Source organism: Amphiprion ocellaris, chromosome 18, assembly GCF_022539595.1.
Source record: "Amphiprion ocellaris isolate individual 3 ecotype Okinawa chromosome 18, ASM2253959v1, whole genome shotgun sequence".
In the NCBI taxonomy this organism is placed as follows: domain Eukaryota; kingdom Metazoa; phylum Chordata; class Actinopteri; family Pomacentridae; genus Amphiprion; species Amphiprion ocellaris.
Window position 1 is genome coordinate 8899064 of NC_072783.1, and position 27917 is coordinate 8926980.

Below are 27917 nucleotides of genomic sequence, written 5' to 3' on the forward strand. Positions count from 1 at the left end.
CACGCGCTCTACAGCTGCATAGTAAAACCTGATGACAGGAGGTCACCTTGACCGCCGAGCGGCAGCCAAAACGCACCATGAGCCCTCGCCGTTTCCATGGCGACCCGCGTAGACCGAGCGACCTTTCCTGTTTGTTTTTTCATCTCAAATCTGGTTAACTTTCTCAAAGCCAGAAGTCACACAGCAGGAGGACAAAGAGGTGAACTGTACTTAACAAACACTGAAGCTGTTGACTCTCTGGTCCACTGATGTTTTATTTTTTTGTATTTTTTTTCTCAGTGGGAACTCAGAATTACTCAGAATCTGCTGTAATGGCCACAACATACAAGGGATTTGGTTTCAGCTGCTGGTGTCACTCTAAGAATAAGGAAAATAGAATAATAAAATAGAAAAAACAAGAAATATATATACATATATTTACACATCTAGAAAAGTATACATAGACAGTAATGCAAAATGACAATTGCTAAAGTGAGAATAGTGCAAAAAAAAGCATCCTTCTCCTAAATTTTCCCACTTTTTAGTTCTTTTTATCTTAAGAGGAGAGAATTAGTTATACACTGTAATAAATTAGTGTAAAAATACAACCAAATTCTCTAATCTAATGTATTTTTGGATCCATAAACTAACAGTATGACCCGAACAAAGCCTTTTTTATAGACTAAATTTTGCCATAGATTGCTGCATTTGAAATAATGTTCCAGATCCATAAATATATAAATTTGCTCGTCCTTTAGGCTGATTTTAAATGTTCAACTTCTGAATTACAGACTCGTAAATATTAGACACATTCCAGCAAATAGGAACCTTCAGTAAATAAAATATTTACTCAGCTCAGGTAAACTTTCCAAACATTATTGGAATAAATTGATCCATTTCTGATGATAGAGGTTCATCTTTGCAGGTTTCTATTGTTCAGAGAAGTGTATTTAGCATTTGCAGTTTGCTTTCTAAAATCACAGCTGTTCTCAGGTTGTTCTTTTTTTCTTAATTAATAATAATAACTATGTCTACTGTTACATAAGCTGCTGTAACAATGTAAATTTCCCCTGGAGTGGGGAGAAATAAAGAACTTTATCTTATCTTAATTCATTTTTTAAACTTCATGTAGCCCAGTTTTAACTAATGTCTACAAGTGTTCTGATTCATGATGAGCCAAATCAGTGCTTCCCAGTAACTGAACTGAAAATGATAACTGCAATTTTTTCAGAAGCCAAAATAGTCTTACATAATAATAATTTTCACATTTAAAAACAGAACACTGCTGAGCAATGTTGTGCTGTGTTTAGGCTAATTGCGTCAAAATCAGATTACAAAGTTCTCGTATTGGAGACAAAATGTACACAGAATTGTACCAAAACTTTCCGCGGTGCTGCTTTTAATTCCATGTTTTGTGACGTTGGATGATTCATTTATTACTCCGCTAAGAAATGGCAGAGTTATGTGAAAGTCGTTGTTGGTTTGTTTGTATGTCTGTCTGTTTGCAACATTACTCCAAAACGGATTAACGGATTTGGATGAAATCTTTAGGGCAGGTCAGAAATGACACAAGGATCGAGTGATTAGATTTTGGCAGTGATGCGGCTTATAGTCTGGATCCACGGATTTGTTACAGATTTCTGTATGAATGCGAGATGGCAGCATGGTGTCACTGTAACTATGACAACAAGTGAACGCTATGTCAGCTGCCTACTGACGATCACATGATTGCGATCCTACCACAGATCCACCACTGTGGACCAGGAATTTTTTAAAGATTTCATTGGTCGGAAATGATATGACTGAGCAGCCTTGGCGGAGTACTGCGCTCTCTGGGTGCTTTTCTTGTTCTTTCTGGTGCTGCAGTTTGTGGCATTTTTTTAGTTGGGTGCTTTACAGCTCAGACACTCTTTGTATGTGATTTGTTCTCCAAAATACTTCCAAACAACGGGTTGTGATCTAATTTAGGGGGCAGCTCCTTCAGACATTTCATTTTTGTCTTGCTTGTTATCTTCCTGTTGTTTATTATAGCTGCAGCTGCAACATCTTGGATTTTTTTTTGCACAGGGTGAAACCAGAACATCTGGATCGCTTCCTGTCAGCTGCCTGTTGCTTTATGAAGCGCCTGATGTGATTTGTAGCACAGAACAGCGTTTGTTTTTTTTTTTTTTTAAATTGTGACAAACCAAAAGAGTGCTGTTTTGTTATCTAAATGTTGATAACATATAAATGAATCCATCGCCTGCAGCACATTGCCTCCACTCGGTTATTTTTGCATGTTGTCGTCTCCTTGTTTTTGCCTCCACCTGCTTCGTCCCTGCCTCCTTGATGGGGTTGCCAGCTCTCCTCTCGCCGGTTAATCTGTTTGGCAGCGAGCGGCGCAGCAGGTTCTAATGGCGCCACATGGCTGGCTTGGCTTTACAGTAATTTGCGCCCCGACATGATACGAACCTGCTGCTGTTTGTGTAGGTTCTGACTCACCCCGCGCTCTCGACTCCCGCCGCCAGCCGACACGCTCGTACGTACACACAAGTTGCTCAAGCCAGCCGGGTCGCAATGTTCCCAACACCGCTTGTTTTCTTACCTTTGTTCTCTCAAGTGTTTGGCTCTGAAGGTGCTTACCTGTGTGGGAAGCAGGTAATAGACGGGTTTAGTGAAGCACCACGCAGCTGTAGTTTATTTACGTGTTTCAAAAAAAAAAACAAAACTCCTGTTTTTCAGCGCTCAGTTCACCTCGCATACTTCTTTTCTAGCCGATTTTTGTAGTAAATTAGAGATTCCACTCAGTGTCTTTTATCTATTTGTCTGCACTTCAATGGATTTTAAAGGATTTACACTCACAAGGTTTTGGATTCTCCACACTTTGTTCTTGAACACTCATTAACTTTTGCACTGGGAGTGTTTTTCAACTAATTAAAATTTAGTCGGGGATTTGAGTGCTCCTAATGCGCTTGTTAACCTTTTAATTCTTCACTTTGTTCAACTGCACCTCAGCTTGTAACAAACACTGCAGAGAGATGTCATATTTATCCGTTTCATGCCTCCTCTTGTTCTATTATTAATGCCTTGTATAACCTCTGGCTCTGTTCCACATCACTCATCTGTTATGGGACGTGGTGTCCATGCGCTGCCATGTTGCTCTGATGGATCTATTAACCTTGATGCTGAGGGCTACCTGCTACCTATTCAATCTCCCTCTCCTCGTATTCGCCGTCTGTTATGACCGCTGCGGCACTAAAATTGAAATACTGTGGTAACTTTGGGGAAACGTAGCGTCATCTTTTGCAACCGCACATCGCGGAGTGTGATGTAAAACTGATGTCGACTAAACTGAGAAATTGGAGACACAAGAGATGATAAAAACTATCAACGGCATCGTTTTCTTAAGATGTCTTGAGGCCATAAATTTAGATGTTTGGATGCGTAACATTGGAGAACCTTCATGGTTCACAAAATCACCTCAATTTGTGAACAACAGTTCGACATTAGTTTCACCAGAGTCTCTTAGAAAATGAAGTCGCACCTTTCACACAAGCAAGTACAAGATGTTTTCTTGAAAACGAAGTACGCAGATCGCACTTGAGCTGCATGTTTACTACACACAGTTCTATTTCCCATCTACGCTATCGAAAATATTAACGCTGAATTTGCAGTTTTAAAAAAAAAAAAAGCTTGAAAGTGGAAGACTCCTAGGTGGTGAACGTATTTTAGGTCGAACATCGAATCAGGATGAAGTGTTTTTAACTAATTTGCCAGTTTCTGTAGAGAATGGTCTGACTGCACCTCTTTATCATACCACTATAGAGGTAAAACAAAAAGTGCTTTATTTGGCTTGTTTGTATTTCTTTAAACCAATCACATTCATCTTGGTGCAGCAACAGTGTCTCTGTAAAACAGTGCTGAGGGACCTTGTTTTGGTGAAAGTCCTAATTCACCAAAAGAACCAAGCGAGGCTGCCTTATTGCAGGAGAATTTTGAAAACTGTAACCTGCAAATAGCAGAAGGGAAGAAGTACATGCGACTAAAATGGCATGCTTTTACCCACAGTCTGCATCCGGTTAATCGGACGAGTTTGTCTTTGATTAAACAGAAGAAATGCTAAGCTAATGCTGCCAATAAGCAACCTCTTGTAGTGGAAAATAAATATGGTCTTAGACAAAATCTGACAAAGTCTATCTAATTGGAAAAGCATTATTTCGGAATACTGTGTTACCCTTTAGACAGACAAAACATTTTGAGAAATAGCTGGGTTTACAAAACTTAACCCTCAGTCTTCATTCCAACTGATGCCAACTGTGACCTTGGTTCCTTCTACCCAACATCTTTTCCAGATGGTGGTTTTGCTTTCCATAACCATCACCAAAGCTGAATCATCGAGCTGTTAGCTTAGAACATGCTCATACGATGCTTGCACAGTTTAGTATTCTGGGTGTTGTATAGGTGTATGGTTATGAAGAGTGGTTAAGTGATGTGGTTTTTGTTTTTTGTGGTTGATGAGAATATCTCGAAGAGCAGAATAGTTGATGTATAATGCTGATGTAATGTTGCTGCTGGTTTTTACTGATAAAACACAACCATACAGTAGCACAGGGGTCCTCGGTTTATGCCGTACGGCATTTTGTCGTTACTTCAGAACTGGTTACGTGGAACTAGTTGATGAGCGGAGTGGAGGAATACGTCGTCATGCGGCGCTATACAACGGCTTTGCTTACATTTACCGGTTGTACGCCACCTTGAATTGTGCTACATTCAGTAACTTTTTGTCCTGCATTATGGTTCTCAAGTGTAAGTCAGACTCTTCTGATGCTTCGAAGAAAAGAAAAGCTGTCTCCATGGAAGCAAAATGTAATGTAAATCTAATAAAATGCTTGGAACTTGACTTTTCTGAAGAACTGATCGATATCATTTTACACGTAGTGGCTTTGTTTACATTTTAAGTCAAGGACCCCCGTTATAATAACAAATGTGACAACATTTCTGAACTGAAATGGAGATTTTAATTTTTACTGCTGTTCCATAGTGTGCTTATTTTATATAAAACTAAATAAACGTTGATCAAAAAACTAAACTTTTGAGTGTTTAAAGCACTTAACAGTGGTTTTACCAGCAGATAGACGCATGTCCTACCACTGACGTAGCAGTAAGCAGGTGTGTCATGTACAGTTGAAGCTTATTGAATTAACACCCGTGAAAATATCACATTAGCTGTGGTGGCGCTCAGGCCTCAGCAGCATCGTAGCCTCTGTTGGACGTCCTCCTGGTAACTGGCCAGTGCCGATTTATTTAAAAAAATGGCATCTAAACAGTCTGCCAATAGTTATGAAGTGACTCCTGTCAAACCTGATAAAATTAAATATATAAAATGACAGACAGGTGCTTACTTTTAAACACAAAAGAATAATTCTTGCCACAAAGAACCCTCCACAGGTCCAGATCTCCGTCTCCCCTGCAGAACCTGATGCTACATGGCAGCTCGTCCTGCCTGCCAGCGTTCTGCACTGCAACTACAAACAACCGTGCACACACCGACCGACACACGGGTGCATTAAAGTGCCACAAATACAGCGTTACACCAGTGCAACGCTTGTACACTCACACACACACGGTTTGTCACACCCGACTGCCTCCAGGACGAACATCTGCCCCGCAACCGCTGGTGGAGCAGCTTCTCCATGTGAAGATAAATATTTCAGATGCCGAACGCAACAGCAACGTGTCAGTGAGACGGATCTTAGTGCTGTGAAGTCATGCGGACGCTCACGTGCGTCTAGAACCTGAAAAACAGCCTCATGGTTTTGTTTTGTTGCCCTGGTTCGTTTTTAGAACTAAGGCTGTGATTATTTATCTATTAATGGATCTGCTTTTTGTCTTGCAGATGATTATTCTACAACATTGCATAGTTTGAGTTACTTTGTACAATTTATGTCGTTTTGGACAAAAACTGATGACGTTTCTGATCATTCTGGGCGAGTTTTGGGGTGATTTGGAAATCTTAGGAGTAATTTTGTAGATTTTGTGAGTTATTTTTTTTCAATGTTTTTGTCATTTTGGGGAAAAATATTTTTTTAAAAGTTTCTCGTCATTTTGTTTGAGTTTTAAGGTTATTTTGGAGGTCTTGAGTCATTTTGGAGAAGTTTTTGTCACTTAGGACAAACAATTTGGCATTTTTGAGAAGTTTTTGATCATTTTGAGTTTTGTTGGACATATTTTGAGTAATTTTGCACTATTATTCAATAATTTTTGAGAAGAATTTGTCATTTTGAAAAAGTTTGTGATCATTTTGGGTGACTTTGGGGTTTTTTTTGGACACATTTGAGTCATTTTGCTCATTTTTTTTTTAGAGTTTTTGTCACTGAACAAAAATGAGTAGTTCTGGAGAAATTTCTGATCATTTTGGGGTGATTTGGACATCTTTTGAGTAATATTCTACAATATATAAATGACTTTGGACAAAAATTGATAAAGTTTCTGATCATTTTACAGTTTTTTTTGGTCATTTTAGAAAAGATTTTGTCATTTTGGACAAAAATTTGGTCCTTCAGAAGAGGTTTCTAATCACATTGGACGAACTTTGGGGTTAGTTTGGACATCTTATGAATTGTTTTGTACTTCGAGTCATTTTAGAAACATTTTGCCCAACAATTGATTCATTTTGGAGAAGTTTCTGACCATTTTGGCCGAGTCTTGGGGTTATTTTGGACATCATTTGAGTTGTTTTGCACAATTTTTATGCCATTCTGGACAAAAACTTAAATACAACCAGAAAATCAAAAGTGAAATTGGCCAAATATTCAACATTTTGTTTGGAATTTCACAATAATCCATCAGAAAATCCGCTCGGATCATGGCGCTGATTTCCATTTCCATCTGTCGAATGATATAAAAACTCATAAAAACAAAGCTTCAATCTTGTTTTCTTCATGCATTGCATATTATTCAATTATTGCATGCAATTGAATCATGCTAATATTTTGCTATTTAAAAAACATTGATTAATCTTCTGTTGGCTGAACAATCAAATTAATTCTGTTCATTTGAGCACTTTGTTGATTTGCTAAAATATGAAAAGAATTAAATCGTTTTCCCATAATAGATACTAAATTTGGATGATTTTACCATCTCTCCCTCTCCTAAAGGTTAATTCCATTTTGCTCTTGACTCAGCTAATTATTTGCACAGCATTTCCGTCTCCGCTCCGCTTCACAGTAGATTTTTAAAGTATTCGGTGATTAGCTCCACTGTGGCATTTTAGTCTTTCACGGTGCCAGAATGTTTAAAAAAAATGCTGCCTCAGTGACACTGAAGATGCATAAAGAATTGATTTTAAAAACAGTGCATCATCTTTTCAGTAGAATCACACAGATCACAGAAAAGTGTCTTCTGTCCGAGTGAGTTTCAGCAGACCAGTCGATAGCTCACAGTTTAGTGTTGTTTGGCTTCCAGATAACAGTTCGGTCATGAGAGCAACGTGACGAGACAATCCGTGTATTGTTATTTGTTATTCAGACATTTAATTAGCTATTAGCGAGTCGATTAAAACACATGACCGAAGTGAATGGGCAAAGTAAGACAAAGCGGCGTTTGCTCGGTAATCCCTCTCATTTCCCTCAAATGTGGTCTTTCATATGGGTGGAATGCTAATCAGCCTTCGGTCCCCGTTGCTGAAGGAACAAGCTCAGCTGATTGAGTGTGGATTAAGCAAGGTCTGGCCAAATTAATGATCCTATTAAACGATCCCTCATAAACCGTGTGGTTGCGTCGTGTTGATGGGAGAACTCATGAATTAGTGAAGCACTGATGGTGACTGACGGCCGGTTTCTGACCAGGAGAGTCTCAGCCGTAGACGTTATTCACAGCTGGTTTATATGAGTGTGAAGGACAGTTATGCAGCTCCGACTAAACCGAGTCTGAAGAAGGTCAAGGACTTAAAGTTGGCACTGGATTGGTATTCAATGAACCGTGAAGACCTGGTTCGACTCCTTTGAGAACACACAGACTGCTGCAGATAATAAAGATACTGTGAGGACTTGTTCAATACATGTGCGGTAGATTGGCGTCTTTGTATTCCAGTGGATGCACACAATCACCTGGTACCCAGAAGACCTTCACATATTCACAAATGTGGAAAATATAACTAGAATTACTCTCTGCACTGATTATTCTGACTGCTAGGGCTGCAAATAACAAGTATTTGCATTGTCGATTAATCTGTTGATTATTTTCCCGATGAATCGAACAGTTGTTTGGTCTTTAAAATGTCGGAAAATGATGAAATCCAAAATGACATGTCTTGCTTCGTCTACAATCTGAATATACACATTTATGGTGAAAGAAGAGGGGAAAAAAATGAAAATATTTACATTTAGGGAGCTGGAATCGGAAAATGTAGACTTTTTCTTTCTTAATAGATAATGGAGACTGATTAAACAACTACCAAAATACTTAATTAGTTGTAGCGCTAGTGACTGCAACATTGCATTGTCGACACTAAGTCCTTTATGACATTAAAAATACGCTAAATGCATGTCAGAAAATGGTGAAGCCCAAGGTAACAAATGCCTTGTTTAGTCTACAATCCAAATAGAGACAGTACTGTCAACAAAGAGCGAAACAACACTGAGAATATTCATATTTAGGAAGCTGGAATCAGAAAATGTAGGCTTTATCTTTCTTAATAGATATGCAGATTGATTAAACGCCTACCAAAATAGTTAATTAGTTGTAGGTCTAGTGACTGCACATTGCATTGTCAACAGTAAGTCCTCCTTTATGAAATTAAAAATACACTAAATGCCAGTTTGTGGCTAGAAAACTTTTACAACTGGCTCCCCTAAAACAAAACAGCCACCAAAAGCAATCACTTTTTCAGTATTTTGCCCATTTTTTTGTCTTTAATCTCAGCTAAATTGAACCTGGAGGGCAAAACTTTTACCTTCAAACTAAAAGCAGATTACACGTTACAGCTCCATGTAAATCTCAGAGTATTTCAGAGTATTCCAGGGTTTTCAATGCGGTTTCTGTGGTGTTATTTCCTTCCTTGTGTACCGGTAGTGATGCATTTTTACATAAACCAGCAATGACTGCTTTGCCAGAGGTGGAAAAAGAAGTTGGCTACGAAAACACAGGAATAGTCCAAGAAAAGATCCTGATCCTGCGGATAACAGAAGAAACAGGATTACAGAAAACCATCAACAGTGAGGCATAACGGCACAAACATGCACCCTTAGTGTTCATGTAATTTGTGTCTGCTGGCAGCTTTAAACTGATCGTACACGGACATCAACTTTTACTAACTCTCTGCAAAAAAAGTGAAAATGTTAAACTATTCCATTAATACACATTAAGCCTGCTAGGTAAATGAAAATCAGGCAGCAAATGGATGCAGAGAAGCTCCATTTAAGCTCCGCAGGGTAGATTTTTCCATATTCATGCCTAAACTAATGGGTCGACTAGGAAAAAGGTGTTGAAAACGGTGCATTTCATATTTCATCTTTCCGTTTTGGTGGAAACATGCATGTGAAACCCTGACAGCATTTTAACGAGGGCCACCGCACCAAGAATGCAGCAAATGAAGCCGGACCTGTCTGACAGCGATTACATAACCCGGCTCATCCCTCACGGGCACGAAAACACACACAAGCATGTACACACACACCTCGTCGCAGTCATTCCCAGCCCTCCTTCTGTACATGTGTTTATTCAGACATGGGAACCGGGCCGCCTTCCATCTTCTATTTATATTCCTTTTGTTGATCGTTCCTTTTGTTCCTGCCAAGCGGCGGTACATCCACGGCGATGATTACCGCTGCTGGAGCTCTTCTGGGTTTGTTCAGCAGCCGACGCCTTACATAACGGAAGACGCGCCCCGAGATGGGAGAGAGGGGCGATGGGGGAATCAGGTGTATAAATAGGTTTGTTTGTCCCCCACAAATGCACAAAGAAACACCGCTAACCTGTTTGTGCTCATAATGACGTCATTTTATGGCCGTGCAGGAATCCGCAGCAGGGAGCTTTTGTCAGAACCGTTTTTTCATCCAGAAATTAAATAAATTACAGCCTTGCATTGCTCTAAAATCGCTTCCTAACCTCACCTTATTCATACACCTTGAAGCTCTCTTCATTCGCCGGGCGCTCGGCCTGTTTTTCAGGCACCCCCATGTCGTCCTGTCCTACTTCCTGCCTGCCTGTTTTTTGAAGCGGTGGTGAAGTTTGTGCACCAAGGTGACTGCTGTGCGTCACCTGGCGGGCATTAGCAGGCGTCCCGTGTAGCGAGCAGCCATGAAAAGATGCCTGTCGGCCTCAGATGTGTCCCTGCTCTTCTCCCGCCTTATGCTCATTGTTCCGTCCTCTCTGCACTGCCACTCTAACACTCCACTTCGACTCGGAAACACAAGTTGTTGTTTTTTTTGCTGCCTTTTAACAGAAGTTGTACTGAATGAAGGCCTGGCGCTGAAAAATCAATCAGTATGTCTTCATTCTTTAGCGTGCAACTAAAAGACTCCAGAAAGACCCCTGAAGGTTCTTTGTTGTATCAGCCCCAAGGTACGTGCAGAAAACTTTGAGTTGGAATCAGACTTGCTTTCATACATCTCTAAATACCACTGGTTCACTGTTTGACCCTCCTCAGACCACTGAAGGCAAAAATTCACCACTGCTACACTGCAGAAGTGCCTAAAACCTTGGCGTCATTCTTTGGTCGTTGTAAAGTGGCTCACAGTTGCAATCGAATTGTGGTTTTTTTTTTGTTTGTTTTTTTTTTTCTTTTTTTTTGCTTAGGTGGGTTTATACTTTGTAAAATGGCCTGAAAGTATTTAAGTTGCAGCCATGATAAGAGCTGGTCAACCTCTCTAAATGCAAAGAAAAAGGGCTTCAGTGATTCTTTTTTAAACCCATCCGAAGCACTTCCACGTCAAAAACTGCGTTAATATGTAGCCTTAGTGGAAATGCAGTCAGGTTCTTTAGCACCTTAACCGTCTTTTCTAATGTTTTCATGAATTCTTCCTCATATCTGTCCTTGATTTATGGCGTTTTCCATCAAAGTCGAGGAAAAATATCTAAAAAAAAAAAGGTGAAGGACGTTATTTCATTTGACTATTGGACCAAAAACGAGGGCTTAACTCTTTCTTCTCCAGCCAATATGTCAAATGCTCACTTATCTTCTAAGTAGAGCTGCAACAATGAATCAGTTAGTTGTCAACTGTTTTGACAATCGATTCATCCATTTGACTCCTTTTTATTAAGACAAAAAAGGTCAAAATCCTTAAGTCAGTCAGGTTCCTTTAGCACCTTAGTGGTCTTTTCCTCTGTTCTTATGAATTCTTCCTCCTATCTGTCCATGATTTATGGCATTTTCCATGAAAATCAAGGAAAAGCATTGAGAAAAAGGTACAGGAAGTCATTTTATTTGACTACTGGACCAAAACCAGGTCTTTACACCTGTCCAGTTCTTCTGAAGTCAACATGTTGACTGTTTACTTACCTTCTAACTAGAGCTGCAACAATTCTGTCAATTAGTTTCAATTAATTTGAGTCATTAAGACAAAAACGGTCAAAATTTTTCAATCAGTCAGGTTCTTTTAGCACCGTAATGACCTTTTCCTCTGTTTTCATGAGTTCATTTTCATGTCTGTCCTTGATTTCATGATATTTTGCATTTTAAAATGAGGAAAATTATCTAGAAAAAGGTATAGGATGTCATTTATTTTGACTATTGGACCACAACCCAAGTCTTTACGTCTGTCCATGTCTTTTGAAACCAACATACCTACTTCAGAAACTGTTGGTTGCAACCCTAGTTAGAAGGTAAATGGACAGTCATTTAGTTTCAGTATGAATCATTTTTTTAAGACAAAAACAGGACAAAATTTACTGATTCCAACTTCTTAAATGTGAATGCATTCCGTTTTTCTCCTTCCGAACTGAATAATTTTGGCTTGTGTACAAATCGAGACATTTGTCATCTTGAGCTTTGAGAAAAATTAACATTTTTTTCACCATTTCCTGACATTTTATAGGCCAAACAACTCCATCGCTCGGCCGAGAAAACAATGAACAGATTAATCAGCAATGAAATGACAAGATAATGGTTTTTCACTTCATCTGTGAGTGTTTTGACTCACCGGAGTAGTGACTACTAACTACAACAACCAGCAAGCAGTGACTCAGACTCCCCAGCAGTCTTTGTATAGTCATGGTTGTGTGCCATGTCCTCAACCTGGGCGATATTTGCTTTAAAAAGTTCACCGAACAGGAAAGAAAATGCTCTTGCTGTTTGTTTGAGAAAGTGAGAGCAAGTGAAGACAGCCTTGGAGGGGACGTTCAGCCCGGAGTGGATCGACTGAATAATTCTTCAACACTTGCAGTTTTAAATACATGTTGCGGGGTCATGAAGTCTTGATTTTTAAGACTTCTCTATGCTAAATCGCATCTTTTCTTCTATTGTGGACTCTGTTTTCTGCTCATCCGTCTCTCTTCACCTTCTCTTTCAGTCCTGCAAGTTCAGGAAGAAAGTCACAGAGAGAGAAAATTTGTGTTTTTTAAATTGCAGGGTTTTGCCAGCAGAAGTGAAAGGGCAGCTTGGACTGAGTGGGAGGCTGAGTCACTGCACAGACAGACAGACAGACAGTAAAACTCGTTACACATCTCTTCTTGACTTTTTCCTTTGTTCTTAACGAGGGCTCGCGCCCCTGCTTGTTGTTTTGTTCTCGTCGTGGATCGACTCCACTGTGTGCTGACCGACACTCGGCCATCTGTCCTTAAAGAAAGAGATTTAGCTTTATATATTGCCTTTGAATATGTGTCTTTACTTTTTAACCATCACAGATCTGTAATAATTCCACTAAATGCTCCGTGTTGTATGATCTGTCTTTGCTCTTCTTGATGGCTGACTTATTTAAATACAGGTCAGCTATTCACAGCAACAGAAGTTAATGACGGTTCAGAATGTTTTTCTGTGATTAGTGGTTTACCGAGTAAGAGATTGGTGCAAAGGTGTAATTCTGTACAAGGAAAAGTTAACAGCAAAGTTTTAGATGTTTTGTAAAGCTATAATATTCCAACTAATCAGTATTTTAATTCATAATATTGCGAAAATTTACAATGTGCAGTGTGCACCTTTATTGTTTTGGTTATCATCGTCATCATTAATGTTGTTTTTAGCAAAAGAAGCTTGAATAAACCCTCTATAATCTGCATTATTAGTATGAGCATGAAGAGAGCAGTGGAGTCTTTAGCAGCTAAAGAGCTAAAGATTATGTTTATTGTTAATTCATCTGTTATTTTCCCGATTAATCAGTTAGTTGTTTGGTGTATAAAATGTTTTTTTAAAAAAACAACAAAACGTTGATTGGTGCTTCCCAAAGCCAAACAGGACAAATGTTTGAAAGATATTCACTTTACTGTCGTGGCAGAAGAAAGAAACCAGAAAATCTTCATATTTAAGAAGCTGGCAATGAATTAATTAATCAGTTAATGACTTTAACTCTAGCTGCAAGTGAGTAAATATTGGACTTGAAGATTCAACTTCAAATGAGAAAAAACTCAACATGTGCATATTTTCAGTGGCTCTTAGCTGCTCTTAATGGCCTCAATATTTCAAATTTACTTCATATTTATTTATTACAAACTGATATTACAATTTGCTATCCTGTTTTTCCGTTTATTTAGTTTCAACATTTGATTTTACTAGCTTGATCCTGTCTTGATGTTTTGAACATAATGTTGTTGGTGCCTGTCCTATAACACATACAGCACTTTAAAATGTGCTATATAAATATATTTTTATTTGAGCTACAGATACAGACAACTGTTTGCGAACATGTTCACCATAATAGGTGATGATATGTTGGGTTTTATTGGATGAAAATCAGATTTAAACAAAACAAAAAAAAGTTGGCAAAACTCAGTTGTGGTTGATTTGATCTGATTTATTTATTTAGTATTCATCTATTTCTAACAGAATCTATAGTTTCATTGCATTTTTGCATTTTCTAGGCCATGCTTGCGCCCGAATGACCTTCTTGGAAATGGCAGAATATGCTATAAAAATATTATCCTGAGTTGTGGCTCGTCACACAGATATTTTCAGTTTTGTCAGATTTTCAGGCATCTGTCTCTGGGATTCAACAAAGAATGAAGGTAAATGAGAATATTTCAGTGTACTAGAAAAATCTCAAGATGTGCATGTTTCCAATGACTTTTGGCTGCTCTTAATGGCCTCAATATTTCATCTTTACTTCATATTTATTACAAACTGATATTACAAGTTGCAATCCTGTTTTGCCCATTTAAAATGTGATTTTACTAGTTTTGTCCTGTCTTGATGTTTTGCACATAAATTTGTTGTTGCCTGTCTAATAACATTGCAGAACTTTGGTCAAATTTGGTTGTTTTAAACATGTTTTAAGACAAATTTTGATTTGATGTATATATTGATCGTTTGCTAACTTGTTCACCGTAATGGCGTAAGATGATACTTTGTCAGTTACAACCGTTTTAAAAAATGAAAATCCTATTTAAACAAACAAAAAACACCAATAAAAACAGGTGTGATTTTTGTATTTAAATATTTCTATTAGGAACCTATATTTTCATTGTTTTCCTATTTATGCTTGACCTCGTTGCTGAAAATACCTGAAACCTGTAGATGTGTACCCTTGTTTACTGCAGTTAGCTTCATACAGGCTACAAATTTTATTATTATCCTGTGTAGCTGACCATGCAGATATTCTCACTTTTGTCAGACTTTCAGATATCTGTCTCTGAGATTTGATGACCGCCAGAGGGTGAGAAAATATTTTATTTATAATTTGGGCGAAGCGACCCTTTTATGAAAAGTAATTAGCAGGAGCAGTGTGCCAGAGTTCACTGAGTGCTGGGAAACTGGGAGGACTGGTAAAGGGGCCAGATTTGCTGCTGAGCTGAAGGAGTCTGCAGCCAAAAGCAGGTTTTATTTTAAAAAATGCAGCAGGGGAGGTGACACTCACACCAACATGTGCACGAGCCCCCCCGGTGACTCGTTCTCTCTCTCTTCTTTAGTCCTTTCCCCTCTGTTTCATCCCTCTAGTCCTCGTTGAGAGGTTAGAAACGAGTCGTCGTGGTCGGCTCGGCTGTGTGTTCGTGCCCCAGTAAAGCTCCGTCGCTATCGCTCATGTCACTGTTTGTGTCGCTGTCTTTTCGTTACTAACCCAACGTGCCTCTTTCCTCCTCTCTCCAGTCCATCATGGAGCAGTTCAACCCCTGCTTACGGAACTTCATAGCCATGGGGAAGAGCTACGAGAAGGCGCTCACCAGTGAGTACACCCGAACGTTTCCTTGCTTACTTTCCGTCTTCGTCCTTCTTTCATCCCTCCTGTCCGCCCAAACCGTCCAGGCAGAGGGCCAACTGACCCGACACTTGGCGCTGCTTTTATATCCTCTTGATTTATCTCGAGTAGGAGTAAGGCATGATGACGACACAGATATTTAGTAGCTGATAGTGCTGTTGGTGTCGAGCCCGAGTCTCCTGCAGAATCCTCAAACTTTGGCTCTGAGCTGCACGAGCTAGCTCGTTGCTCTGTCAGTAAAGTTACAGCAGCAAAGTTGCAGCTGCAGATATATTTAACCTATTTAAGGAAGATCTGATGGTGATTGTTCCTCTGTCATGATGTCTACATGTCCTTGTCCTCACCCTCCAGCACCAGTCCATCGATCCTAAATGTCCGCCTCAACTGTTTGTCATTGCTTTTTGTGGCTTGCACAGGTGCGTTTGCACAGTCATGTGTTTGCGTGAGAAAGAACAAGGGAGAGACTGAGGTGTACATGCAGCAGTGGCTCAAGGTTAAAGACAAAGCAGTGGAAGTGTCTTGAGGGGGAACTAAGTGGAGCACGAGCCAATGGGAAGTGGAACAGGAGGAGGCGCGAGAATACTGAAACCCCTCATGGGGCTCAGGAAACCAGAGCGGGCCGAGCCGGTATCCAGGACAAGACAGGGTGGAAAATAAGAAACAGGAGGATTTAGAGGGAAATATTCATGAATAGAAATAGATTTTTGGAATAAATAGGTGACTGAAACATTCACAAAGCCTTCACCATCCTAAAGAACGTCACGCAGCTTGTTTGATTAGAGTCGATTCTGATTTTTCACGCCTCCAGAATCAGAAACAGTCGTGTACATGTCTTTAGATAACGCCCACCTCCAGGCATGTTGGGCTCATTTATTGATAAGAAAACCTTCCCCTTCTGCTCTCAGATGCCACTCTGAGGTAGGAGGAGGAGGTTATCGGGGTCGCACGATGTTTTCAGGGATGGTTTTGGTATTCTGTGTGCTCGGTGTGGAGCAGGGCTCTCCTTTGTGAGGGAAGACTCGGCACCAATAAAGGAGGCCTCACTCCAGTCTGATAGATAAGGCTAAAAATAGCCCTGTGACTCCCCGAGTGGGGATTACACTTCATCAATGCCGGGCAGCGGCACGGAGGCAGAGTTTAGAGTAGAGCGGTGCAGAGCAGGGCCGGGCATCCAACAAGCAGCTATTGTCACTGGAAACACGCCAGAGCAGCCACTGGGTTTTTAAGTAGATCTGGGGCGGCGGCTTCGCATCCCCCGGAGACCGCAAAGATCGGTGTGATGCAGGAAGGAGGCTTGACTTGTTTTGTTTGGGTCTAAAAGTATTTGGGCTCGGTGAGGGCAGTGTGGTTTGGGATGTGGTGCCGAGCCAGATTCTGTGTTTAGCAGAAGATGTGTTGGATGCTGTATATCTGTGGAGTAAAGAACACCTCACTGAGGGACTACATGTTTAAAAGCAAAGATCAGAAGACCTCTAGTCTGGGTTAAAACTGGGCTGCATTTGGCTGAGGCACACTACCGTTGAAAAGTTTGGGGTCACCCAGACAATTCTATGTTTTCCATGAAAACTCCCACTTTTATTCATGTGCTAACATAACTGTACAAGGGTTTTCTAATCATCAATTAGCCTTTCAGCACCATCAGCTAACACAATGTAGCATTAGAACACAGGAGTGATGGTTGCTGGAAATGTTCCTCTGTACCTCTATGGAGATATTCCATTAAAAATCATCCGTTTCCAGCTAGAATAGTCATTTATCACATTAACACTGTCTAGACTGAATTTCTGATTCATTTAATGTTATCTTCATTGAAAAAAATATGCTTTTCTTTCAGAAATAAGGGCATTTCTAAGTGACCCCAAACTTTTGAATGGTAGTGAACATCTAGACTACATGTAGTTTAAACTGAATTTCAACAATTATATCTTCAGTCAGGCATAAGACGAATGATTATATTTTTTGTTGGACAATCTTTCAGCTATTTCTTCAATTAAAAATTTGGTTTGGTTGCTGCTGAACACTGTTTCTGGCATCTTTAAATTCCTTATTTTGTTTAAATAACAGTGATACTAAATAAGTTTGGGACTGAACTGATTAAAGCTGTATATCCTCATGTTTCTGAAGCTGAAATATTTTGTCTTAATAAATGATAACACATAAACTTCAAAATCTAAAACTGTAATGTGTCGAATTTGGCCTCCTTACATGTCGAAGTATTTTTGTTGTGCAGCGACTCTGCTCCACTGCAACCCCATTATCTAAACATGTTGAGCACAAACTGTGACCAGACAGAATTTCAATCTGAATTTCTCGCAACTAAAGAAAACAACAAACATGCTCATGTTACTCCTTAGCTAACATTTCATGTTCAAATTTGGAATCTGCAGCTCTTCCACGCTGTGAAAACTGCAGTTTCTTCTCTTGGTGGTAGCTGCAGACCCACTTTAAATATCCAATGATGATCCTCCACATCATCCATCTTCTTTGGAGAAATCACTAATGTTGACCTACTGCTATTACTACTGTCGTGTCACCACGAACAGTCCCAGAACTTTTTGATCACCTCTCGTCTTCATAATCAATTAATGTCGCTAAAAGAATAGACTTTTATTGGCATTTGCTCTGGTACATTACAGTACAGGTACATTGCAATTCTTTTCTCAAGTCAGCTTTATATATGGGAAAAAACTGAATAAAGTAAAAGGTAAGAGCAGCAGTAACAATAATAAAAAATGCAAATATATGTTAGAAGAATAAAATAAGTACAATTTTTTTAAAAACAAAAAGCACTTTGTAAAAAAAAAATGCGTTGCACCAAAATGACAGAGTTTGATGCAGCTTCTAAATGTACTACACTGAAATAATTGAGTCCAAAAAACTGACTTTTTTCCAAATGTAGCCCATTTGCAACCAGGCTGTTTACATGTGTTTTGAGCTAAACATCATCAGACACCATATGCTCACTGAGAAATAATGCAATAGGGGATTTGATTGAGTTTGTGGAAAGCTTGATTTAGAGCGAAGACATAAAGATGGGCAGCTTATCACCGATCTGGACTGATTTAGGCCTCCTTCTTGTTTATGTTTCATTGACACTGACACTCTCTGGCTTTATGTCACTGTTCTAATCCTCTTTACAGGCAGACCCTGCTCCTCCTCTTTCTTCTTCCTTTTTCTTCTCCTTCTCTCCATCACTTTCCAGCTGACAGACGAGTAAAGCACCTCCTCAGGCTAATCCCACCTCACCTGGGCCTGCCTGAGATATCTCCGGACATCGATTAAATTAGCCTCGCTCAGCCAGCCGTCTTAGCCTCGCCTCTATCACCCGCCTCACCCTCTCCCACACTCTCACTTCCCATCTCGGCTTAGCTCGAGCTGGAAAAAGGGTCTTGCCTCGTCTCTGTCGTAGCTTACCGAGAAGGGGGTGGAAAGGTTTACCGGCTTTTATCTCGACTTCAATAACAAAAGCGAGAGCGGGCCGGGTTGCTTCAGAAGTCACCTCAGAAGGGTTTTATTGGAGAAATGAAATTAAGTGTGTTTACCTACCGAGAAAGCCAGGCACAGCTTTCATTTTCAGAACAATAACTTGCGTAGCGGCGGGCTTTTCACTCAGCGTCTCTGCGGACTTTCACCCAGACAGCCGTGAACTTGGACTCAGAATAGATTTCCATTGTTTCGCAACGCTGCAATATGAATGCTTTGCCATTTTAGCCCTCTCTCTGGGATCCTGCATGGGCGTTCTCTGGCAGTTCAAAGCACAAACACCCATCAACATGACAGCGCTGTAATAAACTCAGCCCTCATCCATATGTATCTCTGGACTGGACATGTGTCCTCTGTCATCATGGCTGTCAGTCGCTGTGTAGCTAACCCCTGACCTGCTTTAATTCACCGTCGCTGCTGCTTGAGGCCATCTTGTCGCCATTTTTTTAAGGCCTGACTCACCGTTTCTGTCCTGGCTTGTGTGACAATGCACCGCAAAGAATAATGGCTGACTATTTGAATTGTGGAGTGCTTTTTCTTTTCACATCGCTGCAGTGGAAAGTTTTGTCGGCATATTGTCATCCATGGGGTTGCTAAGATGTGAGGAGCTGTTGAGGATTTTGAGGATTTAGTTTTATCCAAATTACAAAATACCCCCCGTTGTATCCAGCCATGCAAATAGATGGAAATGTAGTTTTTGAAATTTTAAACTTATCAAATTCAGTTGATTTCTCAAGGCTTTTTTTTTTTTTTTTTTATCATAACTACATTGTTTGACTTGCAGCTTTCTCCTAAATACTGAAGGTTCTGGTATAGAACTATTAATGTACTGTACCTAAAAGATTAACTGAGAGACTCATGACTGAAGCATGATATTGGGCCATGTTCAGACAGACAAGCACTGCGTTGTCGACTTGAAATTACATGCACCTGTTGCATTGTTTAATGCTGAATGCTTGTTTGCACCTTCATAATCACTGGACTCAAGTTATCCAAAGAAAATTTTGATAACTGAAATCGTATGTTATGTCTAGATTATACATCAGTGCACTATACTTGCTAGTCTTATTAGCATAAATTAATTATAAATCAACATGAAAAACTGGTATTTGCAGCATATTAAATCATTTTAACCTGGTTATTTTAAACTGAAATTATCAGACGAGAGATGAGCTATTAAGGAATACAACACAGACAAGATAGCTGCTGTTTTTAGATGATCTGCCATGCTGGTTACACTCGACTTTTTGTCCGTCAGTTTGAGCAAAATGCAGCTGCACCGACTTCTTTGCACATAAATTTGAAGTCTACTAAAAGTAAACCCCCATTAAATGTTAAATAAATTGGATATAGCAGTCTCCATTATTAGGTTGGACCACTTTAAAGTTGTGAAAATGGGTAGTTTGTTCCTTGTGCTACCATAAATAATGGATTGATCCCTATGAGAGTAACATCAGAGATTATTCAACCAATGAGAATTTGGTTAGATGCAGTCATATTGACTAGTCAGTTGCTTGGGGCACTACAATTCTTGATATTTCTTCCTCTAACAAACAGTTTTGTTGCAGTGCGTACACAAGCGTACAGTAGTAGATTAACTAGACAGTGGCATTTAGGGAAGTTACTCACTGGTTCAACGTTCATTTGCCACAGCAGCTAATTAGTTGAGTTAATTTCAGGAGGTAAATAAATATTGAAGCCTGCTACCTGAATACTTAGTACAGTGCAAAAAAAAGTGTAAAATTTGTCATGTTTCGAGTCCTTGTAGTGGCATGTAGCGCAGCATCGACTGATAAAACCGATCCGTAGAGAAACCAGAACACTGTTTGCATGACTAGACGCCAAGTAAGAGGATGGCTTTCAGTAATTTTGGGTAAAGAAGCCCTTTTAAAAAGTAGCTTGTGCTGCAGACAGGGTTAGCCTCTACAGCTTTCTCTCTGTCTCCTATAGTTGCCTTCCATAGAGCTTTTTCTCTTCCTGCCTGGTCTCCATTTCCGCCTGTCGCTCTTTATTTCCCATGCCCAACCTTACCTCTCTGGGGGAAGGGGAGGGTTGCAGGGGAGGGTTGCAGAGCTGAAGAACACATCATTTTCAACTCCGCAACCCCTGATCTGATGCCCAATGCTTCCATGTTTCCAGGTGTCACATACGCTGCAAAGGGCTACTTCGACGCTCTGGTGCGGATGGGCGAGATGGCCAGCGAAAGTCAAGGCTCTAAGGATCTCGGTGAGTCCTTGTAGTGGCAGTAGCGCCCCTGCTGGGGTGGAGGGGGGTTGCACAAAGCAGATGGTGGATGGGATGGATCGAGCTCTACAGCAGAAGCAGCTGATGACCGGCCTGAAACCGAACACACATGTATAAACACACAAACAGCCATTTTTCCAAGTGATTCAGTAGAAAAAGTGAGCATTAATCTGCCTTTAACTGCACCTCAGAGCCGATTTGATGCATTATCACCCTCGATTCATATAGCGAGACACATTTTGATTGGAGTGGAATTAATTCTGCTTGATTGTCACAGCATGCCCATTTGGTTAATCCCTTGTTTCCGTCACATTCAGGGGAGATAAAGGCTCTCCGGTTGTGTGTGTGTGTGTGTGTGTGTTTTTATTTTCTTTAATTCACCACTAAATTCACAAATTTGTCTGGCACACACGACGAGGACGTGGATTAGCACCCCATTCATTATAAGCCCTCAGTGTATTTACTGCGGTAATGAAAAACCTTCTCGTTTGAATGCCGCTTCCAGCAAGATGTGAAGGAACACTTTTTTCCAGCTCGCTCGGCTCTCTCGCGGTGTATCGTCTGGTTCTGGTCGGATCAGCTCTGGTTCTGCTCATCATAGTTTTAGCAACACCTAGGCGAGATGCACAAGCAGGAACCTCAGTGTGAAGTTGTGTTCTAGAGCCACTCACATGGCACAGGAGTGTGACGAATTTTTCCCGGATCACGGCAACGTTTTCGTTTCTTTTAGATATCAGCAGTGGATGGAAATGGTAGAAAACAGAGGGACGATGGGGAGTGAAATGGGGATAGCTGAAGCGAGCGGGGAGGATATAAAAGCTGCATTCATTTTTCATGTGGAGAACTTTTTTTGGAGCTTCATCATTTCATTTTTTTTTCTCCCTCTGTCTCTTTGAGTAAACACTCGGTTGAGCTTGCTGTAATTTTGAACGATGAAAAAGCTCGTTAACTTCTTCAGATGTCCCATTCCAATCACTTTCAGGTCATGCCATTTTTAGGGGCCGAGCGGTCGAACATACAAACCTGAACCATTAAAAACCACTTAAAAGAATGAGCAATGGAGGCCTTTGCACTCCAAGAAGGGAATTTAATTGAAAAATATTGGCACCTGGTTGGAATTCTGTTTCAAAAGTCTGCCAAATTGCTTTGCAGCATTAACTAACTTTACCTGTATGATAAAGTGCAGTCTGTAGTTATGCAGTTATTGCAAAGACTATATGCATGTGTACGACACATTTGAACCAAAAATGTTGACTTTGTGTGTCCCATCATGCATCCATACATTCACATTTCCATCAGCTTGGTTGCTTTCTGTCTTTCGTGCTTCTGTAGTCTTTTGTCTGCATGCACGTTGGGGTTGCCTCTTTTTTGTGTGTGTGTGTGTGTGTGTGTGTGTTCCTTTTTTCTTTTTCTGGCAGTCTAACCATGACTCAGCAGCCCTTTAACTCGGCAGAACCTCCCTCCGCCTCCGGTGAAATGACAGACCAGCCTGAGCAGAATGGATTGATGCCGTCTCCACGTATCGGTGGCGCTCAGAGCGGCCGTGGTTCTGCGCCGACCGAAGCAGGGTTGGATGAGGTTTATTGCTTTCGCGGATGCTTTAGCATATTCCATTACTCGTGCTGAGCCTCGCGGCCTCGGTAAATTACCTGGCAAAATGCAAATTACCTGCGACGAGAGTGAAAAATAGTAGTTCTGGGGAGGATTCAGGAGGTCTGGATATAGAGCCCATCTGTAGACCTGTATGTCATGTGCAGCTGCAAATCCATAGATGACAATGTGTCCCATCAGTCACGACAAAAACACGCCTGAATGCATCTTGTATTGCATTGTTTCCCAGTTGGAAGTAATAATAACTAGAAAAGCACTCAGAGAATGCAGTACTCCGCCAAGGCTGTTCATTCCCCCATATGGCATTGTCAGAAATGCAGCATTTTTGATTTTTTAGGATTTTTCTATTAGTTATTGATGATCAGAAATCACGGCAACATAAAATGTGGTCTTTTAATATAGTTATACCCACAAACAAAGTGACCTTGCTCTGAGCACAGGCGTGTGTTATGCATGTGTACATTATGTACAGATACCGAATCGCGTGACCTAAATATGTAGCGGGTGGCAGGATTTGATGGGACTCAGAAACACCCCCACAATTTAATCAGTTGTTCCTTGTATCATTTCTGATGGATAAGTCCTGATAAGTTCACAGCAGTGGATTTGTAGTAGGATCACAATCATGTGATCGTCAGCAGGCAGCTGACATAGTGTTCACTTGTTGTCATGGTTACAGTTACGCCGTGCTGCTATCTCTCAATGATACAGAAATCTTTAACAAATCTGTGGATCCAGACTATAAGCTGCATCACTGCCAAAATCTAATCACTTGGTCCTTGTGTCATTTCTGACCTTCCCTGAAAATTTCATCCAAATCTGTTGATCCTTCATTGAGTAATGTTGTGCACAGACAGACGGACAGACAAACGGACGAACAAATGTATGCTGATCGTCACATAACTCTGCCGCAATCTTTGGTGGAGTAATAATGGAGACATGAACAGAATCCAATTCGACAGGAAGAGAATACTGGATGGGTATAAATAGAGAGGCAGGTAGGGTGGGCTGGTGGGAGATAATTTCCCGTTTTTTCTCATTAGGCTGTTTCAGTGATGTGTTATAAAGTAAACAGCCTGTTTCTTCTTAATGAGAGGCTGTGGAGGTGCTTTGCTAAAGGTTGGGTGTGTGTTTTTTGTTTTTGCTCCAGAAGAGGCCAGAGGAAACACTGAGCGCCATTGTTCTGGCAAAATGTGAGGAAAATTCCTCGAGCCTGCCAGCTTATTAATTAGCAGATAACAAGGATTGTGTGTATTGTGGTTGAAGTGTGTTTCCTCAGCTGGCACGTGTGTGTGTGTGTGTGTGTTGCTATGACCGGAGCTATGACCACAGATAAGGCAGCGTGTGTGTGTTTGTCAGGGATAATCACTCACCCAGGGCTTTACCTCGCACTTCATAATTGATGAAGACTGAAGGCAGATTTGTAAAATTGGCCGGCTTGTAATCATTCATTTAATTGGGTTTTGTTGGGGAGTGGCGGAGGAGGTGGCGGAGGGGAAATAACGGGGCCGGACTCTAAACCGAGCAAATTCTTGCGACCGCCTCGGCTGTACTCCCAGAAACACGGTAATTAATCAGAGCATTAGCATGAACGGCGACTAATGGCATTAGTGCGAGTGCAGGATGTGGAGCTGCATGTGACGGGGTGAAGTGAGGAGAGGAGGAGCTGAAAAAATGGATAAATTAGCTCAATTGTTCACGTCAGTGATCACAGCCAGGCTTCATCACTGGCTTCATCAGCTCTTCAAAGGAAAGTCAGCCTGAAAGTTGAAGGAAGCCGCTTAGCTGTGTTTCCATCGTGTTTTTTCAGGTATTGCATTAGAAAAAGTAAATTTATGCTTACTTGAGGTGGTTTCTGATTTTTTTCTAAAGAGAATAGTGTCCATCCTGGTGCATGGAAACACATTTTATGAATAAATTCTCAAATAGTGAACATCCGGTTGGCTGTTTCTTCTTGTTGGGATACCAGCTGATGTAACAGAATAATTGCAACTTTCCTGAAGGTCTCACTCCATTTTTGTCTCATGCGAATTTAGCCTCTTCAAGGTTTTCTTTAGTTTTTGGTGAACATCTCTGCTTTTTAAAAATTTTCTGGCTTCTTCTGCAACTGTGTCGCCTACAGCGCCACCTTCTGATGATACTGTGTGGCCTTGTTTATTCGCACCAAGGCCGTTAGTGGAATCAAGCCTACTTTTAGTGACTTTTCATAAATTTCCTTTACACCTCCTCGACACTTATATGAAAATGTGTAGTGCAGAGTATCAGATGTTAAATTATGACGCTTAGTTTTGCACGGTATGAATTTTGGAGTCTTCAGTAGTTTTGGTTAAAGCAGAGCGGTACTGTTGTATGTGATTGATTTCAGTGCACATAGTGCACATAGTGAACATAGCTGTGGAGGCACATGAAGCATCTGTTCCTGTGTGAAATTTGCTAACAGGTATGTGAGCCTGCAGGTATAATATCTATAGATAGTACTGTTCGAATGTTTACAGGAGTTTAAATAACCAATAAGTATTTAGGCGAGGTGGTGCAGTCATGTGAATGAGTGGACGTAAAATCTAACTTTTCAGAAAGTCACTAGCTGCTGCTTGAGTCTCTGGTAACCAAATAACTAGTTGCAGATTTGAAAGGGTTGACTTCAACCTGAACCTAATTAAGTTTAGTTGCTTAAACCACCTGAAAACAACTTCAACTGAAAACAAAAATAGTAATGAAAAAAGAGAGTAATAAGTCAACTAAACATAGCACAAAAAGTAAGGAAATTTATGTTTGGTAGATTTTTTTCTCTATTGTAACAATGCTCCTTGGCAATGAATGTTATACCGTTGGAAAGCCTGTTTATTTCCCTTTTAAATGGTGCCACGTTTGTAAGGAACATGAGTTTGTACGATGAGCCAAATCTTCTCTGCCAATGGCAAACGGCTTACTCTGCTATTGACTCTTGTTTGGTGGATTGGATGATTGAAGTGTGAAGGAACAAGACCTGAAACAGCACCTGGGGGTACCAGGAGCTCTAAAGAAGAGTCAACAGAAGCAGCAAAGACGTAATCTACCAAACACAAATCTCCTTACTTTTTGTACTATGTTTATGTCAAAAACAAAATCAGTTGCCAACACTAGAATGTTGTTCTCAGAGTCATTGGCAATCAAATTATTCCAGCTTTTAGATATAAAGACGTACATATAATAAATCTGAGGATCCACTGAGTGTAGGATTTGGCGTGGTTTAAATTTGAATGAGTCAGATTCAGATTATTCTAATGGATTCTGGTTCTTATTGACTTATCTCGGTCCTTGTCGTGATGCTTGAGCGCAGGAAGCAAACGCAGGTTGCTGTTTATCATAAATCATGAGATGAAAGCTTGATGCAAACATTGCAACGGTTGAAATGTGCAAATGCTGCCATTATGCAATTACAAAAGCAGTTAAATATTCTCCATCTCGTCACGAACCAGATTTACGCATGTTTTACTTGAGATTAAAGTCCTAATTGTAGGTGGACTGCTGTTGTTCCTTCTCTGTTGTAAAGACGAGGCTCTGTGTGCTGGTTTAAATGTGGATATTTGATGCTGTGCAGATGGATTCTCCCACGAATAGCCACTTTAAAAATTAAAAACCAGCTCAGTCTAAGTGCATGTTTCGTAACAGCTTTCTCGGTTGTCTAATGGTTCCATTCATATTCGGGCCCGACCCCCTTTTTTGTGTTTCAGCTCCAGTTATCGGTGTCACAATTATCTGAATGCGGCAAACTGCGAGAGAAGCGATTACACACTTATTTTAAAAGCTTGTAACTTTAACTCGGTCGACGTGTCGCTTTAGCAGAAACAGTTTGATGCACAAAAATACACATTTATTATAGAAACATTACATGATTATTATCCACTTTATAAATCAACAGGCTCCTCTCCTCATCTGCTGAGCTGCATCACTCTGAACAGCTGATACCCAGAAACCGGCACAGGAAGAGGACGCCTTTCATTCAGCTTTTTTTCTTTTTTTTCCACGCAGTTTTTGAACAAGCGCTCTGCTGCAGCCAAGATGCTCGGCGGCTGCAGAGCGCAGCGTCGTCCCACTCATCCTCTCCTCTTCCACTACTCTCGGCGTCTGCGAACGCCCCCGCATTGATGTGGGAGCTCAGGCAGCCCCGGGAGAACACGCCGACTCTGCACACATTCTTCTAAAAATAGACCAAACGAAACGCCTCAGAAAGGAGGAGGAGAGACGGGAGTGCGACGCTCGATCCGCAGCCCAAAAATGGTTCGTCGCCGTGATGTCAGCACGGCTGCAAATGAGATTGTCTTTCTTCCGTAGACTAAATATGGGCATGGCTGCGAGGGAAGAAAGGAAAAAAATAGGAAGCTCCTGCAGTTCCGGTTTCCCTCTCGGACCATATAAGGGCTCCAGCATTCAAATGCATGGTTGGGCAGAGGTGGTGTTCACTCAGTTCCCTGCTCTGAAGACAAGCATCCATTTGGCTCGTTGCTTTATATAATCTCTGCATTCAAACCGGCATGTATTCGCTTCATGCATCCTCCGAGTTCAAGGCTGTTGACTTTTATTCCTTACAAGGATTGTAAAGTCTCTGTGCAGTTGCAAAACAATGGCGGTTTCTATTCATGAGAGGGGTTTTCAAATTTAATTAAACCGTTTATCTAATCAAGGGAGCCTCACTGAGATTTTTCAAGTGTCCCAGATAGGCAGCAATAATTGCAAGTTGCGGAGACACAGTGAGATTAGACGAAAAACAGACTTAAGCAAAGTGAAAAGTGTATACGATGTTAAAACCACTGACCGGTGAAGTGGATTGTCTCATTGCAAAGCAAAGGTCTCCTGGTATTATCGGTCCTGGCATTCATGTGGACGTTTCTGTGACACATCCCACCTAATTAAACCTTGTTGCAGACAAAAACAAGGACTTTAGGACAAACACTCTGAACTAAGGAGCAGCTCGAGGAACACGACCAGGAGCTCCAGGTGTCCAAACTCTGCTAGATCCCCATGAAAGCCCCAATCCACAACCTACAGGACTTAAAGGATTAGCTGCCAGTGTCGATTTTAGAGCTGATTTAGTGGCATTAAACACAATCTCAAGCAGGTGGTTTTAATATTGTAGCTGGTTGGCGTAAATAAAAATGGCAACAGTAGTCCTACAGAACATGCATCACATAAAAAAATCCAAAAATGTGATGACCGCGTCCACTTCTTTTTCATTTCTTACCTGTAAATCAAGACATGCAACATATTTTGAACTGTTCCTAAAGCTAAAAGATCTTT

General features: G+C 40.6%; 1 protein-coding gene across 7 annotated transcripts in view; it reads left to right on the plus strand.

Moving 5' to 3' along the window:
• baiap2b (BAR/IMD domain containing adaptor protein 2b) overlaps positions 1-27917 on the plus strand; it is a 115895-nt gene that overhangs the window by 22841 nt on the left and 65137 nt on the right. For 5 of the 7 annotated variants that reach the window (XM_055004420.1, XM_055004418.1, XM_055004419.1 and 2 more), the window contains exons 2-3: positions 15194-15269; positions 20925-21011. In XM_055004420.1, coding sequence (XP_054860395.1) covers positions 15194-15269; positions 20925-21011 — 163 coding nt within the window. The remainder of the gene's footprint in view (positions 1-15193; positions 15270-20924; positions 21012-27917) is intronic. The other 2 variants (XM_055004423.1, XM_055004421.1) reach the window with 1 other exon arrangement.